General features: G+C 36.5%; 1 protein-coding gene across 1 annotated transcript in view; it reads left to right on the forward strand.

The window, feature by feature from the left end:
- CUL5 (cullin 5) overlaps positions 1-16,123 on the forward strand; it is a 91,031-nt gene that overhangs the window by 30,373 nt on the left and 44,535 nt on the right. Inside the window, exons 3-7 of the mRNA XM_006833958.1 lie at positions 2,911-3,010; positions 8,640-8,816; positions 11,468-11,609; positions 14,542-14,687; positions 14,805-14,885. Coding sequence (XP_006834021.1) covers positions 2,911-3,010; positions 8,640-8,816; positions 11,468-11,609; positions 14,542-14,687; positions 14,805-14,885 — 646 coding nt within the window. The remainder of the gene's footprint in view (positions 1-2,910; positions 3,011-8,639; positions 8,817-11,467; positions 11,610-14,541; positions 14,688-14,804; positions 14,886-16,123) is intronic.

The raw sequence follows: 16,123 nt of genomic DNA on the forward strand, positions 1-16,123 counted from the left end.
ATTCCACGGCCTCTTCTGAATCTGGCTTGAACCTTTGGAAGTTCTCTGTCAGTGTATGCTTGTAGCTGTTTCTATATTACTTACTCTTAGTAAAACTTTACTTGCATGGGATATCAAAGATATTGTCCGATGATTTCCACATTCCATTGGGTCACCTCTCCTTGGAAAGGAAACACAATTGGATTTCTGTTCCCAGGAATTGATCTCAGCAAAACAGACACCAAAGTTTCACTTTTTGCCCTTTTCCAAAATGTAAAATCATCTTTGGATTTCTTTCAGTTATCAAAGACAGGTACTAATAGATATCTTTCATCAAAGCAAAGTGACAAAGCAAACTTTGAAAAACTGAGGGATACCTGTATATAGAAGAGTACACAAATTATAAGTGATTTTTTTTTTAATGAATACATCTGTGTAATCAGCACCCACATCAAGAAACCAAACAAAACAGAATACCATATGCTTCCTCCCAGTCACTCCCTGCTTTACCCAGAAAAGTAACTGCCATACTGTCTTCTAATACTATAAGTTAGTTTTACTTGGTTTTGAGCTTTATGTTAGCAGAATCATACAGAATGTTTTCTTATGTTTGATTTCTTTTGCTTAACATTGTGAGTCTCATCTGTTTTATTGTGTGCAATTTGTTAGTCCCTTCTCATTCTAGTATATTATATCCTTGTATGAATATATCACTGTTTATCCATTTTGTGGTTGATGGACACTTGGGTTGTATTCAGTTTGAAATTATGAAGTTTTGACTTAATGACTGCTATGGAAATTCTTGTACATACCTTTTGGTGAACATCTGTATGTATTTCTGCTGGAGTATATACTTAAGAATGGAACTTCCTACTTCTTGGCTATGCTGTTTTTATTGTTAAGTGCCGTTGAGTCAGTTCTGACTGATAGAGCGACCCTGTCTACTAGTTTTTGAGGAGCAGCTAGTGGGTTTAAACTGCTAACCTTGTGGTTCACAGTCCAGTGCTGATCCTACACCATATAAGAAGTCCCTTCTTAGCTATAAAGTGTATATATGTGTATTTTCAACTTTAGTAGATGGCTACCAAGCAGTTTTCCAAAGTGGTTACAAACTTCTAACAGTCTTATGAACCACACATTAGCTATTCTACTGGTTCTGGAGTGGTAATTTTGTGTGATAGTGTTTTTGGTGTTTTAGGGGCTAGGTTCAAATTTTTTTTTTTTTTTTTTCATTTTTAATGTATTGTTTTAGGTGAAAGTTTGCATAGCAAATTAAGCTCCCATTTAACAATTTTTATACAACTCACTCAGTGACGTTGGTTACATTTTGCACACTGTCAACTTTCCCATTATTCATTAATGTAACTTCCCTCTCCTTAGTTTCTCATCTTTGTTTTAGTGTAAATGGTGACTATTTTCAAATAGTTTATTATTTGAGGGAATAAACTATTCTTGGGTAATATTGCTTATTTTAGAAGTCCATCTGTTATTTGGATGAAAGGTGACCACCAGAAGTGGCTTCAGTTCCAAGTGCAAAGGGCATTTTAGGGTAATAATTTCAGGGGTTTTCCTAGTCTTTATCTATAAGTTCAGTAATTATGACTTTTTAAACATAATTTTGGTTTTGTTCCACATTTTTCTCACCTTCGATCTGGAACCTTCTCTTTTGTTCATAGTCTGAACAGTTAGTAGTGGTAGCTGGCCACCATCTAGTTATGGTTTCAGGGTAGATTTGGCCATGGTTCATGTCAGCTATTAGTCCTATAGACTAGTTTTTTCTTTGAGTCTTCAATTTCCTTCATTCTCATTTGTTCCAGATTAATAGAGAGCAATAGTTGTATCTTAGATAGCTATGCACCAGCTATGCACCCCTGACACTATTCAGTAGATTAGGATGTAAAATGTTATTTTTATGAACTATGTTTTGACAGTTGACCAAGTTGTCTCACAAGACCATCATCTCATGCCTTCAAACCCAGTAAATCAATTCTGCTAGGTGTTATGTCTAGGTAGTATCTCTAACTGCTCCCTATGTGGTTTAATATATGTATGAATATTATATGCGCAGCACACATAAGCGTGTATATACATATACCTATAAATACACTTGTACTTGCACACCTAATATATTCATCTATACTTTCCTACACAAATACGGTATATCACTGTAGGATCAGCACCGGACTGCAATCCACAGGTCGGTAATTCAGACCCACCAGCTGTTCCTTGGAAACCCTGTACAGGGTAGCTGAGTCGGAACTGATTCAACAGCACTTAACAACAACAGAAATACAAGTACATTGTATTTTTAAATTCACATTTCCCTGACTCACACCTTTTCATATAGGAAGGTAAATCAGAAAGTATTGCAAAAAATCATAGAAGTCTTTATTAAGCAAAATATCAAAATGTTTATTATTTCTTCATGTAGGTATGTACACTTCTGAAGGTGGTTTACCTGTTTCTCTAAATCTTCCCCAAAGAATTCTGTATTCTCTGATTTACACCAAATAAAACAGCAGTTTTTACCTTGTGAGTCATGTCTTTTGATTTTATATGTGTGTATATATATATATTCTTCTAGTTTGTCATTTTTTTCTCCCATAATCTCTGTTGCTGGTTTCTGCACTTTACTTACTGCCCACTCTTAGAGACTAGTTGTTAAGTGCCATCAAGTCAGTTCTGGCGTATAGCAACCCTATGTAGGGTTTCCAAGGAGCGGCTGGTGAATTTGAACTGCCAGCCTTGTAGTTAGCAGTACTGTGCTGATCCCACAGCACCACACCGAGGCGCCACACTTTAATATTTACTTCTTTAGCCTTCCTTGCAGCTAGTTGGTCTAGCATGGTTGGAAACAGTATTAATAGAGAATTTAAGATGAGTTTTGTCTTTGTTCTCATTCCTTTATTAATGTTTGTTTTATTTTTACAGGGATGTGCATGCAGTATGTCTCTGGGATGATAAAGGCCCAGCAAAAATTCATCAGGCTTTAAAAGAAGACATTCTTGAATTTATTAAGCAAGCTCAGGCAGTAAGTTCTATATCTTTACATTATATTAGTTTTGTCTTAAAAGTTCATTCAGATTTTCTGATTTTAAGTACTAATACTTCACTAACACATTATTAATAGAAAATATTAGTGATATGATTGCCATTTTTGGGGTTTTTTTCCCATAGTTATATTTTCGGTCAAGAGTACATTGTTGCCTTTGTTATTAGATGCCGTCTAATTTTGACTCATAGTAACCGTATGCCCAACAGAATGAAACATTGCCAGGTCCTTCATCATCCTCACAATTGTTGTTATGCTTGAGCCTATTGCTGATGCCACTGTGCCATTCCATCTCATTGGGGGTCTTCTCTTTTTTTCTGACACTCCACTTACCAAGCATGATGTCCTTCTCCAGTGACTGGTCCCTCCTGATAATCTTTCCAAAGTATGAAAGACAAACTCTTGCCATCCTGCCTTCTAAGAAATATTCTGGCTGTACTACTTCCAACACAGGTTTGTTTATTCTTCTGGCAGTCCATGGTACTTTCAATATTCTTCTCCAACACCGTAATTCAAATGCATCAATTCTTCTGCAGTCTTCCTTATTCATTGTTCCAACTTTCACATTCATATGAGGCTATTGAAAATAGCTTGGGTCAGGCACTTCTTAGTCCTTAAACTGACATCTTTAGTCTTGAACACTTCAGAGAGATCTTGTGCAGCAGATTTACTAATGCAGTACGTCATCTGATTTCTTGACTGCTACTTCAGTGAGTGTTGATAGTAGAACCAAGCAAAATGAAGCATTTGACAACATCAATCTTGCTCCATTGACCATAATGTTATTTATTGGTCCAGTTGTGAGGATTTTTGTTTTCTTTACATTGAGGTACAATGCATATCGAAGGCTTGTTTTCATCAGTAAATGTTTCAGGTCCTCATTGCTTTCAGCAAGCAAGGTTGTATGTATCATCTGCATATTGCAGGTTTTAAACAAGTTTTTCTTCATTCCTGATGCTATATTTTTCATATAATTCAGATTCTTGAATTATTTTTCACCATACAGACTGAATAAGAATGGTGCAATATGCAATCCTGACACACACCTTTTCTGATTCTAAACCATTCAGTATCCCTTTGTGCTGTTCGAACAACTATCTATTGGTCTATGTACAGACAGGTTCCTTGTGAGCACAATTATGTGTTCTGGAATTCCCATTCTTCTCAATGTAATCCATAGCTCGTCATGATCCACACAGTCGAAAGCATTTGTATAGTCACTAAAGCATAGTTAAGCATCTTAATTCAGATTTTTATAAGTTCCATAGAACTCCCCACCACCATTTTTTATTTTGACAGTAAGAGGGGCTTCACATTTTCAGAAAAATTGTTGAAAAATTTCATTATCTTTAAATTCCATTTTTCCATAAACGTTTTGAAGACCTTTTGTAATTTTGTGGTTTAGAAAGTAACTTGAGCTGAGCACAGCTGATTTTGCTTAAACTTGTTCATGCCCTAACAGTAGACTGGACATAGGATGGTTTGAGGGACTGGATAGCTCAAGAGAGCCTCACTCACAGATCTGATCATTGATGCTGGCTTTCAGCTGGACCTACCTCCCTGCACGTCATGTCTCATTCACAAGGAAACTAGCCATTGAGATGAAAGCAGAATCTACAAAATCTCAAGTCTAGGCCCAGAAGTCTCACATTAACTGTGATCTGTTGGTCAGAACAACTCGGAAGACTTATGCAAATGTCAGGGATACGAAAGTAACTGTACTATAGTTCTTATCATAAAATTCACCCTTTTAAATAAACAATTCATTGGCTTTTTGTATGGCTGTAAGGCTGTGCAATCATTACTCACTGCCATATTTTTCTCATATAAAGTGCTTATGAAAATCACATGCACACACAATACATATGATGCATAGGAAACTTAATGCATGAAGGGGTTGCACAGTTTGCAAAGCAAAGTATAATGTGTGAGTTATTTGTGTAAAATACTTTGATTCCAGAACATTTTCATCATCCCCAAAATAAACGCTTTAGCAGTCACTCTTTATTTCTCCCCACGGGGTGTCCCTCCCATCCCTGTTAACCACTAGCCTGTTTCTGCCTCTTTGGATTTGCCTACTCTAGATATTTCATATAAATGTAATCATATAAGATGTAGTCTTTCATGACTAGCTTCTTTAACTTAGTATAATATTTTCAAGGTTCATCTATGTTATAGCATGTTTTAGTACTTCTTTTTATGAGAAAATTATAATTCTCTTGTTTGTTTATCTGTTTATTCATTCCCATTCTGTGGGTTTTCTTTTTACTGTTTTGATAATGTCTTTGAAGCTGTTTTACTGAGTTGCTGGACTTTGGGACTGAGGACCATAGCCTCGGGGAACGCCATGGTCAGTTGACATAGCATAGTCCACAAAGACAATGGTTTACATCTTACTTTGGTGAATCTGGAATCTTAAAAGGTCATGAGCAGCCATAACTATTCTTCTCTTTTTGTGTGGAAGAAAGAAGAATGATGAGAATTGAAGAGGCTTGGAATCATTTAGTCCAATAGACTAATGGACCACATGAACATCAGTCTCCATGACTCTGGGACCAGAAAAACTATGTGGTGCCCAGTTACCATTACCAATTTGCTCTGAAAGGGACCACATTAGAAGGCCCTGGGTAGAGTGGGAGAAAATATGAAACAAAACTCAATAATCAAGACTGGTATTAACTGGTCAGAAAGAAACTGAAGGAACCTGAGACTATGGCCTCTGACCTCCTTCCAAGTCTGCAAAGGAATTCTCTTGTGACCTAATTTTTAGCCAAGCAGTAAATAGGTATATAGGGGGAACAACAATACTAGTAAGGTATGCTCATGATGGGATGATTGATTATTCAAAATCAAGAGGTCAGTACTTCCCATGGGATAGAGTTGAAAAGGAACAGGAAGGAGAGTGGAATGGAAATGAGCACCACAGGAAGGAAGTGGGATAACTGTTGTGGCATGGAGGGGATTATAGTCATAAGTTGAAACAAAATGTATGCTTTGTTAAATGTAAAATTCATGATCTTGTCTGTAAACCTTCGCTCAATTCACAGTAAAAAGTTAAATAAATATATATATACACACATACACACACACACACACACATTACAAGTTACAAGAAGAGGGAGGTTGGCAGAAGAATGATGAAGACAAGCAAAGACACAGGAAGGTATGCAAGGGTTAAAGGAGATAGAAGTATACAGTCCAGAAACAAACCCTACAACCATCAAGGGAGAAGAGCACAAGAGAATGCAGGACCTTATCCAGAGAAGCAGCAATGCCAGAGATGGAGGCAGAGATGGGGACATGGCGATTGGGAGCAGCTGAGGACTCTAGATTCATAGAAGAGAGGGACTAAGAGCTGATGGCCAGGAGGCAGACTTGCAGAATGTGCCCTTTAGAGGTGTAAATTATTATATATGCCTGAGTGTTTTTGTTTTTGTTTTTAAAAAGAGCTAAAGTGAATAGAGAGAAATACTGTTAACTGATGGTACATGGAGGGGATTATAATTATTGTAATGAAACAAGGTGTGTGATTTGTTGACTGTAAAACTGATGATCTGCCCTGTAAACTCACTCAATCCACCAAAAAAAAAGGGCACAACAATAACAAAAATACACAGCAAAATGCAGCAATCAATTCATACCTATTGATAATTTTACAGAATATAAATGAATTAAATGCATCAGTCAAGCGACAGAGAGTAGCAGAATGAGCAAGAAAACAGGACCTTTCAATATGCTATCTACAAGAGACACATATTAATACAGACAGCATATTAATACTGACAGATGTATGCACGTTCATGTTCATTGCAGCACTATTCACAATAGCAAAAAGATGGAGACAGCCTAAGTGCCCATCAGAATGTTTAACAAACTGCTGTCTACACACACAATGGAATACCACAAGATGTTAATGAAGAACAGTGAATTTGCAAAGCACCTCACAACATGGATGAACCTGGAAGACATTATACTGAGTGAAATTAGTTGCAAAAGTACAGATATTATATGAGATCACTGTTGTAAAAGAAAAGGTTTTCTTGAAAAAAACATTCTGTAAATGGGAGTGGGGTGGGAAATAACTCATGGGCTAGAGAGGGTAGACACATATTACCATGGGAGATGATGGCCAGACAATATACAAGAGGAGGTTGGCAGAAGAATGATCAAGGTAAAGGGAGACACAGGCAGGAATGCAGGAGTTGAAAAGCATAGAGGCAGATACCATTTAACTGATGGTACATGGAAGGGATTGCAATCACCATGAGGACATGAAGTTGTATTTGTTGACTGTAGGACTGATGATCTGCTCTGAAACCTTCATTCAATTCACAATAAAAAATATTTTAAATTAAAAAAAAAAGGAGAAGTAAATAGTTTTATACATACAAGCCTGGAATGACAGTGTTCTGCAGCTAGATACCTAGACAGAGACAGGCTGAACAGCTATGGGAAGGCTAGTACAAGTATACCCTCAAATATACAAGGGTTTGAAAGAGGATATTTGTACATGGGTATTTACCTTTGCTGCAAACACAGCTGTGAATGTGACAGAGCGTGTTAAATGCCGTCAAATACAGGGTTTCTGAGGAGCAGCTGGTGAGTTTGAACCACTGATCTTGTGGTTCAAACCAACTTTGAGATCTAGTGCTTATCCTACAGTGAGTGCCTCACCAGTGCTACATGGTGGAGCATTGTTGTTGTTAAGTATCATCAAGTCAGTTCCAATTCACAGCAACCATGTATAGTGTTTCTGAGGAGTGACTGGTGAGTTTGAACCACTGACTTAGAGGTTCAAACCAACCTTGAGGTCCAATGCATTATCCTGCAGTGCCACACCGGGACTCCATGTGGTGGAGCATACAGGGGGCAAAATGATGGAAATTTCTTAGATATTACCAACCATCTCAAAGCAATGAGTTCCTGTGACTGGGGCCTCAGGACCATAGTCTCAGGGGATACCATGATCAACTGGCAAAACATAGTCCACAAAGCCAGTGTTCTGCATCCTACTTTGGTAAGTTTTGTCTGGGATCTTAGAAGCTCATGAGCGGCCATCTAAGATTCAACTATTGTGCAGAAGATGAGTAATGAAAATTTAAGCTGCTTGGAATCAACTAGTCCAATGGAGCAGGTCACCATGACTCTGTGACCAGAAGAACTAGATGGTGCCCGGCTACCATTATAACTGCTCTGAAAGGGATCACATTAAAGATCCTGAATAGAATAGGGGAAAAGGTAGAACAAACCCAAAGTTATAAAAAACTGGGCTTACTGTTCAGAAAGAGACTCGAGGAACCAGAGACTATAGCCTTTGACCACCCTTCAGTAGACAGTTATATAAAAGGGGCAACAACAGTAATAATGTATGGTCACCATGGAATGGTCAGTCATTCATGATCAAAAGGGCAACGTTTACCTAAGGACAAAGTTATATGAATTATTGTGCAGTTGATTTTTTATTAATGGATAAAATAATACTTAAACCAAAATGATACATATAACAATTAGGTTTGTAGTAAATCATTTTTAAATGATGGCATGAATAAGTTTTATTCTTATTCTTTTAAGCATTTATTCAAATTGGCGTGTGATTCTTTTCTTTCAGCGAGTACTGAGCCATCAGGATGACACAGCTTTGTTAAAAGCATATATTGTTGAGTGGCGAAAATTCTTTACACAATGTGATATTTTACCAAAACCTTTCTGTCAACTAGAAATTACTTTAATGGGGAAACAGGGCAGCAATAAAAAATCAAATGTGGAGGACAGTATTGTTCGAAAGGTAAGTCAATTTTTCCTATTGTTTCTTAGTATTCTTAAAAAAGACAATGATTTAAAAGGCTTTTGAAAGTGATTTCTACTTTAAATGCCTTTCCCTACTCTATGTGTGGAGTCCTGGTGTGGCACTGTGTGTAATGTGTCAGACTGCAAAGTTGTGTGAACTGCGAGGTCAGTGGTTCAAGCTCACCAGCCACTCCTTGGACACCCTATACAGGGTCAGTATGGGTCAGAATTGACTTGACTGCACTTAACAACAACAACAACTCCATGTATAAATTACTAAGCAGGTTCACTGTGTGCATCAACCAGGGACTCCAGGCCATGGTAGGAAGTTCACACCCTACAGTTGTCACCTGTGAGCTGTATGAATTTTCTTGCTGTGGTTTATTGAATACTATTTTTTTCTTCATCCATTTTCAGCTTTAATTCTCAATCATCTCTTTTTATGTGGTTTTAAACTGTCCTGGTATGGCACTGTAGGATAAGCACTGGACCAGAGGTTCAGTTTGAACTGCAAGATCTGTGGTTCAAACCCTCCAGCTACTCCTTGGAAAAACCCTATACAGGGTCGCTATGAGTCAGAACCTGCTCGACAGTACTTAACAACAACAAGCTGTGGATGTGCTTTCAGATATTACCTCTTTGTTTTTCCTTTTTACTTTCTCCTTTTCCTAATTATATCTTCAGTGTTTTATTTTCCTTTATAATTTTATCTTCCTTTAAATTAAGTTACATTTTTTTTCTCTTTTTATTAGGTTGCCTTCTGATAACTGTTTAACTATGGGCAAACTGCTGTCATCTTTAGTCTTTCACTTGATTCTAATTATTATACACTCAGTATTTACTGTGTTTATTTTCATTATCCTGCAGTTTCTAGATAAAAGCTCTATACCATGATTTAATGTACAGAACTTAGCCTTGATAATGAAGGATCCCAGTGTTCCCTTTCAACTCTGAAATAATGACCTAACTTCTCCTTTCTTGTTTATGAAATCTCCCTACTTGTGAGAATCAAATAAGAGAGTTAGAAAAAAAACAAAAACAAACATTTGAACTTAAAACAATTCGTTGGTTGCTTGGTGGTTATAGCAACAAATTCAGACATTAAAATAGTGTAGCCTGGATATTACTGACCCTTCCCAGATTACAAATTTGTTTTACTCTTCAGATATATACATATAGATATCCAGTGGTTCTTCAGTGATAGAAATAACTGCAATGTAAGAAATGTATACCTCCAAAAAAGGTGAAAACACTTGTAGATGCTATCTACTTTGCAATCTAGTCATCTTGTCCTTTATTTTCCTGTTCTTCTTTTAGTTTTTACTGTCCCCTATTGTTTTTTGAGAGCCCCATCACTTAAATGATTAAGAGCATAGATTCTGGTACCACAGTCTTTAATACCAGTTGCTATTGAGTTAATTCCACATAATGGTGATTCCAGGTGTGTCAGAGTAGAGCCGTGTTCCTTAGGGTTTTCAATGGCTGATTTTTTTTTGGAAGTAGACCAACAGACCTTTCTTTGGCTATGCCTTTGGGTGAACTTGAACCTTCTTCATTTGCTTAGCAACTAAGCACATTCACTGTTTGCATTACCCAGAGACTCCAGGCCATAGTAGTAAGTTCACATCCCGCTGTTTTCCCTTATATGAATGTTGGAAAGCTAGCTTTCTTCTTTGTACCCAAGGTTCTACACAAATAAAGGGAGATACTTAGACCTTAGGAGAACGCCAGGTACATAGTGAATGTTACATACTGTTAGCTCTGGTTTTTATTGTTGCTGCTACTGTTGGTTTTATTAATTTCCTGTATCTGACAAAGTTATCTAAGTGCTAATAACCAAACCAAGCCTACTACTGTGGAGTCTATTTCAATTCAGAACAACCCTGGAGAATAGAGTAGAGCTGCTCCAGAGGGTTTCCAAGGATATCGGTCTTTATAGAAGCAAACTGCCACATCTTTCTCCCATGGCTCTACTGCTGGGGTGAAGCTGCTGACCTTTCAGCTAGCAGCCTAATGCTTTTACCAATATACAGAGTTCTTCTAAGCACTAATATATACTTAAAAGTACGTATAAACCATTTCTATCCTTTTGATGGCGCACCTTTAAGGTGGATTGGTATATTTGTTTTTCAAGGTCCAACATCAAACACATTTTCAGTTTGTTTTTGCATTCATAATGTATATGTATAAACATGCATGTGAGGGGCTTCAAAAAGTTCATGGAAATTTTCTATTATCTTTCAATTCCATCTATCCAAAAACTTTTTGAGGCCTCATATGCGCTTTCAGGAAAGCACATACATATTTCTGAAATTCAACCTTGGAATTATAAGATAAGTGACATTTTCCATATACTTATTATATTTAGTTTTTTGTAAGTACTTGAAATTATATTATTTTAACTATTTTATAGATGAGAAAGCAGGTAACTAAGTGACAGAGCTGGGATTTAGACCCTATTATGTCTGTTTCTAAACTGTATAATATTCTTTGTTATGCTAAATACGCTGCTTCCCTGAGGTATTCAAGTGAATGCAGGCCCAAAATTTGATTTCATTTTTTAGTGTTTATATGAAATTTTTTGTACGTGTATATGGTATATTGATAATTGAAAATGTTTGCTTATTTTGTAATTTTTTTTTTTCCTAGCTCATGCTTGATACATGGAATGAGTCCATATTTTCAAATATAAAAAATAGGCTCCAAGATAGTGCAATGAAGTTGGTACATGCTGAAAGATTAGGAGAAGCCTTTGATTCTCAGCTGGTCATTGGAGTAAGAGAATCCTATGGTATGCTCTGCATTTTTATGAACATAATTTCCTTTTCCTGGAAATTTGAAGACAATTATAGAATAGTAGTATCAGAGTTATGTTTATTACTATATAATTTTTTATGCCATATGCTTCTAAGAATTTACAAAAGACATTATTCTTTAAAGAAACAAGACTCATATGGTTAGTATTTATTTTTTTCTATATCATTTGTCTCTTAGTAGGTGGAATCTTTTTGGAGACCTAAATTGGAGAAATATAAATTCAAATCTATATTTCTAAGAGGTAGCTGGTTTTGTAGTTATGTTTTTTGGACTTAAGTTAATTCCATATGTACATTTGTCTCCTAACGTCTCAGTTTCTGACTGTGTATTCTCATTTGTTCTTTCAATCAGATATGTTGTTCCCTCTAATTAGAACACTTTCTTCTTCCTCAGTTTCCTCGTGGAGGCCTTCTTAGGTCCTCTCACTTAGTGTTTCATAATATGGACCTGTGCCTCTCTGTTATGTCTGTGGGATCCTTTGTGTTGTTGACACTGTATCTTTACTTAGCGTGGCATTAAGTAGTTCTCATTAAGTATTTGTTGACTTAATGATAATGAGTCTTTAGCTACCTTAGACTGGGTTTTCTTACCTTAGACTGGGTTTTCTTTATTTCCCCTTATCTCTAGATGTCAGAACTTTAGAGTTTCATTAACAATACCCCTGAACCTTACTCTTTTTAAAATTTCTCCCACCACCAGTTTGATGTTGAGTCTGTTCAAACTCATAATAACCCTGCTAAGGGTTTCTGAGGATTCACTGGTGATTTTGAACTGCCGACCTTGCAGTTCAAATCAACCTGGTAGTCTTCAAACTCTACAGATAAACTATTAAAATAGCTTTCCTGCGGAGATCTTATTGTTATCATTTAACCTGTAAACTGTTTTAAGTACTGCTTTACTGGTAAGAAGCTCAGGTAGTATAGTGATTAAATGTTTTGCAGCTAACTGAAATGCCAAAGGTTCAAATCCATCAGCGGCTTCACAGGAGAAAGATGTGGCAGTCTACTTCTGTCTTGGAAACCTGAAGAGGCAGCTCTACTCTGCCTTGCTAGGGTTAATATGAGTTGGAATCAACTCAACAGAATTGGGTTTGGTTTTGGATTTAGGATTTTATTGGTAAGGCTCTCTGGTTGCAAAAAAGGTTAAGCATACAGCTGCTAACCCTAAGGTTGACAGTTTAAACTCACCCAGCTGCTCCATGGGAGAAAGATCTGGCAATCTGCTCCTGTAAAGATTCTAGTGAAGAAACCCTACTCTGTTACAAGGTCTCTGTGAATTGAAATCAACTCATTGGAACACAGCAACAACTATTTTGGTGGTTTTTTATATTGGGGACTTTTTTTTTTTTTTAACTTATTCTTTGACTGATAAATCCCCAAAATATGAACTCATTGTTGAGTTGATTTAACTAATAGTGACCCTATAAGGCAAAGTAGGGATGGCGCTATGGGTTAATGTGCTGGACTGCAAAGTCAGCTTGAACTGCAAGGTCCACCAGCTGCTGCTGGAAAACTCTATACAGGGTTGTTAAGGGTTTAACTGACTCAGTGGCACTTAACAACAACAACAAGGCAAAGTAAAACTGCCCCATTGGGTTTCCAAGGCTGTAATCTTTTTTTTTTTTAAGTTTTTATTGTGAGGTTTACATGGGAGAACATTAGTTCCACACTCATTCTATTATATTTCGTTTCATTGCAATGATTACAATCCTCTCCATGCATCATCAAATAACCAAAGGGTACACCACAAAGGCCCACCCCCCAGCCGCCAGCACACAGCCTTTCTCCCTCCCTGAGTCCAGTGTCCCTAACCACTTCATCTGTCCACATCATCGTCTCTGTCTCCATCTCTAGCTTCACTGCCTCTCTGGGTAGGGTCCTGCTCTCCATTCTTCTCACTTAATGGGGTCCCAGGGACCTCCGCTCCTGGGCTGCAAAATCAGTCTCCTCCCTTTGTCAAAAAACATCTACCTCTATATTTCGTACCCTCACAGTCAGTCCTGATGGCAATTATTCACTATTATACCACAAGAGTTTTATCCCCATTTCCATTTGCCAGCCAAGGCTGTAATCTTTATAGAAGCACATCACCATGTCTTTTCTCCCATGAAACCAGATAGGTTTGAACCTCTGAACTTAAGTTAGCATCTGAGCTCTTAACCACTGTGCCATCAAGACGTCTTCCTTTTAGTGATAAAAAAATCAAACCCACTGCTGTCAAGTCAATTGTGACTCATAGCAACCCTGAAGGAAAGGGGGTAGTATGTTCCAAGGGTAGGATTTCCAAGACTGTAAGTCTTTATAGGAGCAGATTAGCTCATCTTTCTCCTGCAGAGTGGCCGGTGGGTTTGAACTTCCAACCTTGAAGTTAGCAGCCCAATGCTTAACCTACTGTGCCACAAGGGCTCCTTTCTTTTATTGCTATACCATGTTAAATTCAAATTACTTGCCTTAGATTTGTGGCTCTCTACAACCATTCCTAACTTACCATTCATTCTACCTTATAATTGTCTGATATCAACCTAGTTTTTATACTTGAATTTATCCTTTATACTTTTCTACTTCTTGAATACTTACTTATCCCAGTAATCTCTAGCTATGCAAATTGTACTTAATTCCTTAAGACTTGATTTAATTCCTGCTACTTTTGTGCTTTCTTGATCATTCAGTTAAAAGTCAGCTTCTTAAATGTTCAAAAATAAAATCATCTATATTATCGGTCACTTTATGGCTTTGTGACATTACCTTTTCTATTTCAAATTTCTTAAGAAGCTTTGTCTTATATGGTTTTGTGTTCTGTTGAGTATAGATTGATTCAGTTCCTTGAACATAATATTTGTTACTTTATTTGTTGTACTCAAATTACTGATTTGAGTCATAATTAAATTTTTATTTTCTGTTTTTCAGTTAACCTTTGTTCTAATCCTGAGGATAAGCTTCAAATTTATAGGGACAATTTTGAGAAGGCATACTTGGATTCAACGGAGAGATTTTATAGAACCCAAGCACCCTCATATTTACAACAAAATGGTGTTCAGAATTATATGAAATATGTAAGTCAGAATTTAATATATAATAGTATAAAAATATGTATTTTTTTAATATATAAAAAATAATTTGAACTGTTTTTCTGGTATTCTTAAAATGATTGCTATTTTTTTTCTGGACAGGCAGATGCTAAATTAAAAGAGGAAGAAAAACGAGCACTACGTTATTTAGAAACAAGACGAGAATGTAATTCTGTTGAAGCAGTAAGTAATTTTGTAATTGTACATTCTGTGTAATTGTACATTATTTGAAGTATAGTAGCTCAGTGATGGCAAGTACATGACACACATAACATTTTCATCCTTTCACATGTTTCTGACAAACATCTATTACAATGTTCTTTTCCAATAACCTAAAAAAGTACAGTTTCAGAAGTCAGCTTATGCAGAACAGTGTTGTTCTTCAGAGTTGATAGGCAATATAAAATCTATTCACCATCCCTACTCTAAACTTAACTATGCTTAATGTGCTCATTTGTAATCAGTCTCCTTGTGTTATGTTTTATGAATATTTAGTTAACTATTTATAGTGACTTTCATGTTGCAAGTAAAATGTGTTCATAAAAATATATGCCTTTAACAAAAACTATTCTTTTATTCTACTTACTGTGTATTCTTAGGAAAATAGCTTAAGGTATCAATAAAGATTAAATCACATTATTTAATACAAGTGTAACTCTTTCCATAACGATATTGAAAATAGTTATGAATTACACACGGTTTTAATCAATAGATATATTACTTTTTATCTTGGATGAACAGACAAAATTCAGGTTCAGTTCTACTTTAACTTCAGTCACTACTGGAAGTGAGTCAAAATAATTATGGATTTGTTTTTAATTGGATTTTGAAATTTTCTTAAATCTTTAGGTTAAAGAAGGAGAGATTGTGTCTCTTTTCAGTTCTCTTGTAGCTTGATTGAGGTCTTACTTACTAAGTATTAGAATTTGAGTATTAACACACCATAGCTAGATTTTTTAGAAGTTTTTCATTGTGAATTGAGTGATAGTTTACATGGGGGAACATTAGTTTTACACTCATCCTAGTGTATCTGTTTCATTGCAATGATTACAATCACCTGCATGCTTCATCGTTCAACAGTATTTGCTTATATTACCTCTGTTTTTGGGGGTTGTTTTTTTGTTTGTTTTTTTTTTTGGATATGCACCAAAACACTCAAAAATATACAGTCATTCAAACAGCAAAAGGACAAGCGTGCCACTAGCCACCAGCACACATCCCCTCTTCCTCCATGAGTCTGGAGTCCTCAGCTGCTCTTTCTCTCCATGTCATCATCTCTGCCTCCATCTCTGGTGTGGCCGCTTCTTTGGTTAGGGTCCCACACTCCACTGCAACTCTTCGACCACTCACCCCTTTTTGCTACAAAACTTCTACCTTTACAGTTGTAACAATCGCAGTTAATCGTGATAACAGTTAATATT

The sequence above is a fragment of the Chrysochloris asiatica genome, unplaced genomic scaffold (genome assembly GCF_000296735.1).
Source record: "Chrysochloris asiatica unplaced genomic scaffold, ChrAsi1.0 scaffold00008, whole genome shotgun sequence".
NCBI lineage: Eukaryota > Metazoa > Chordata > Mammalia > Afrosoricida > Chrysochloridae > Chrysochloris > Chrysochloris asiatica.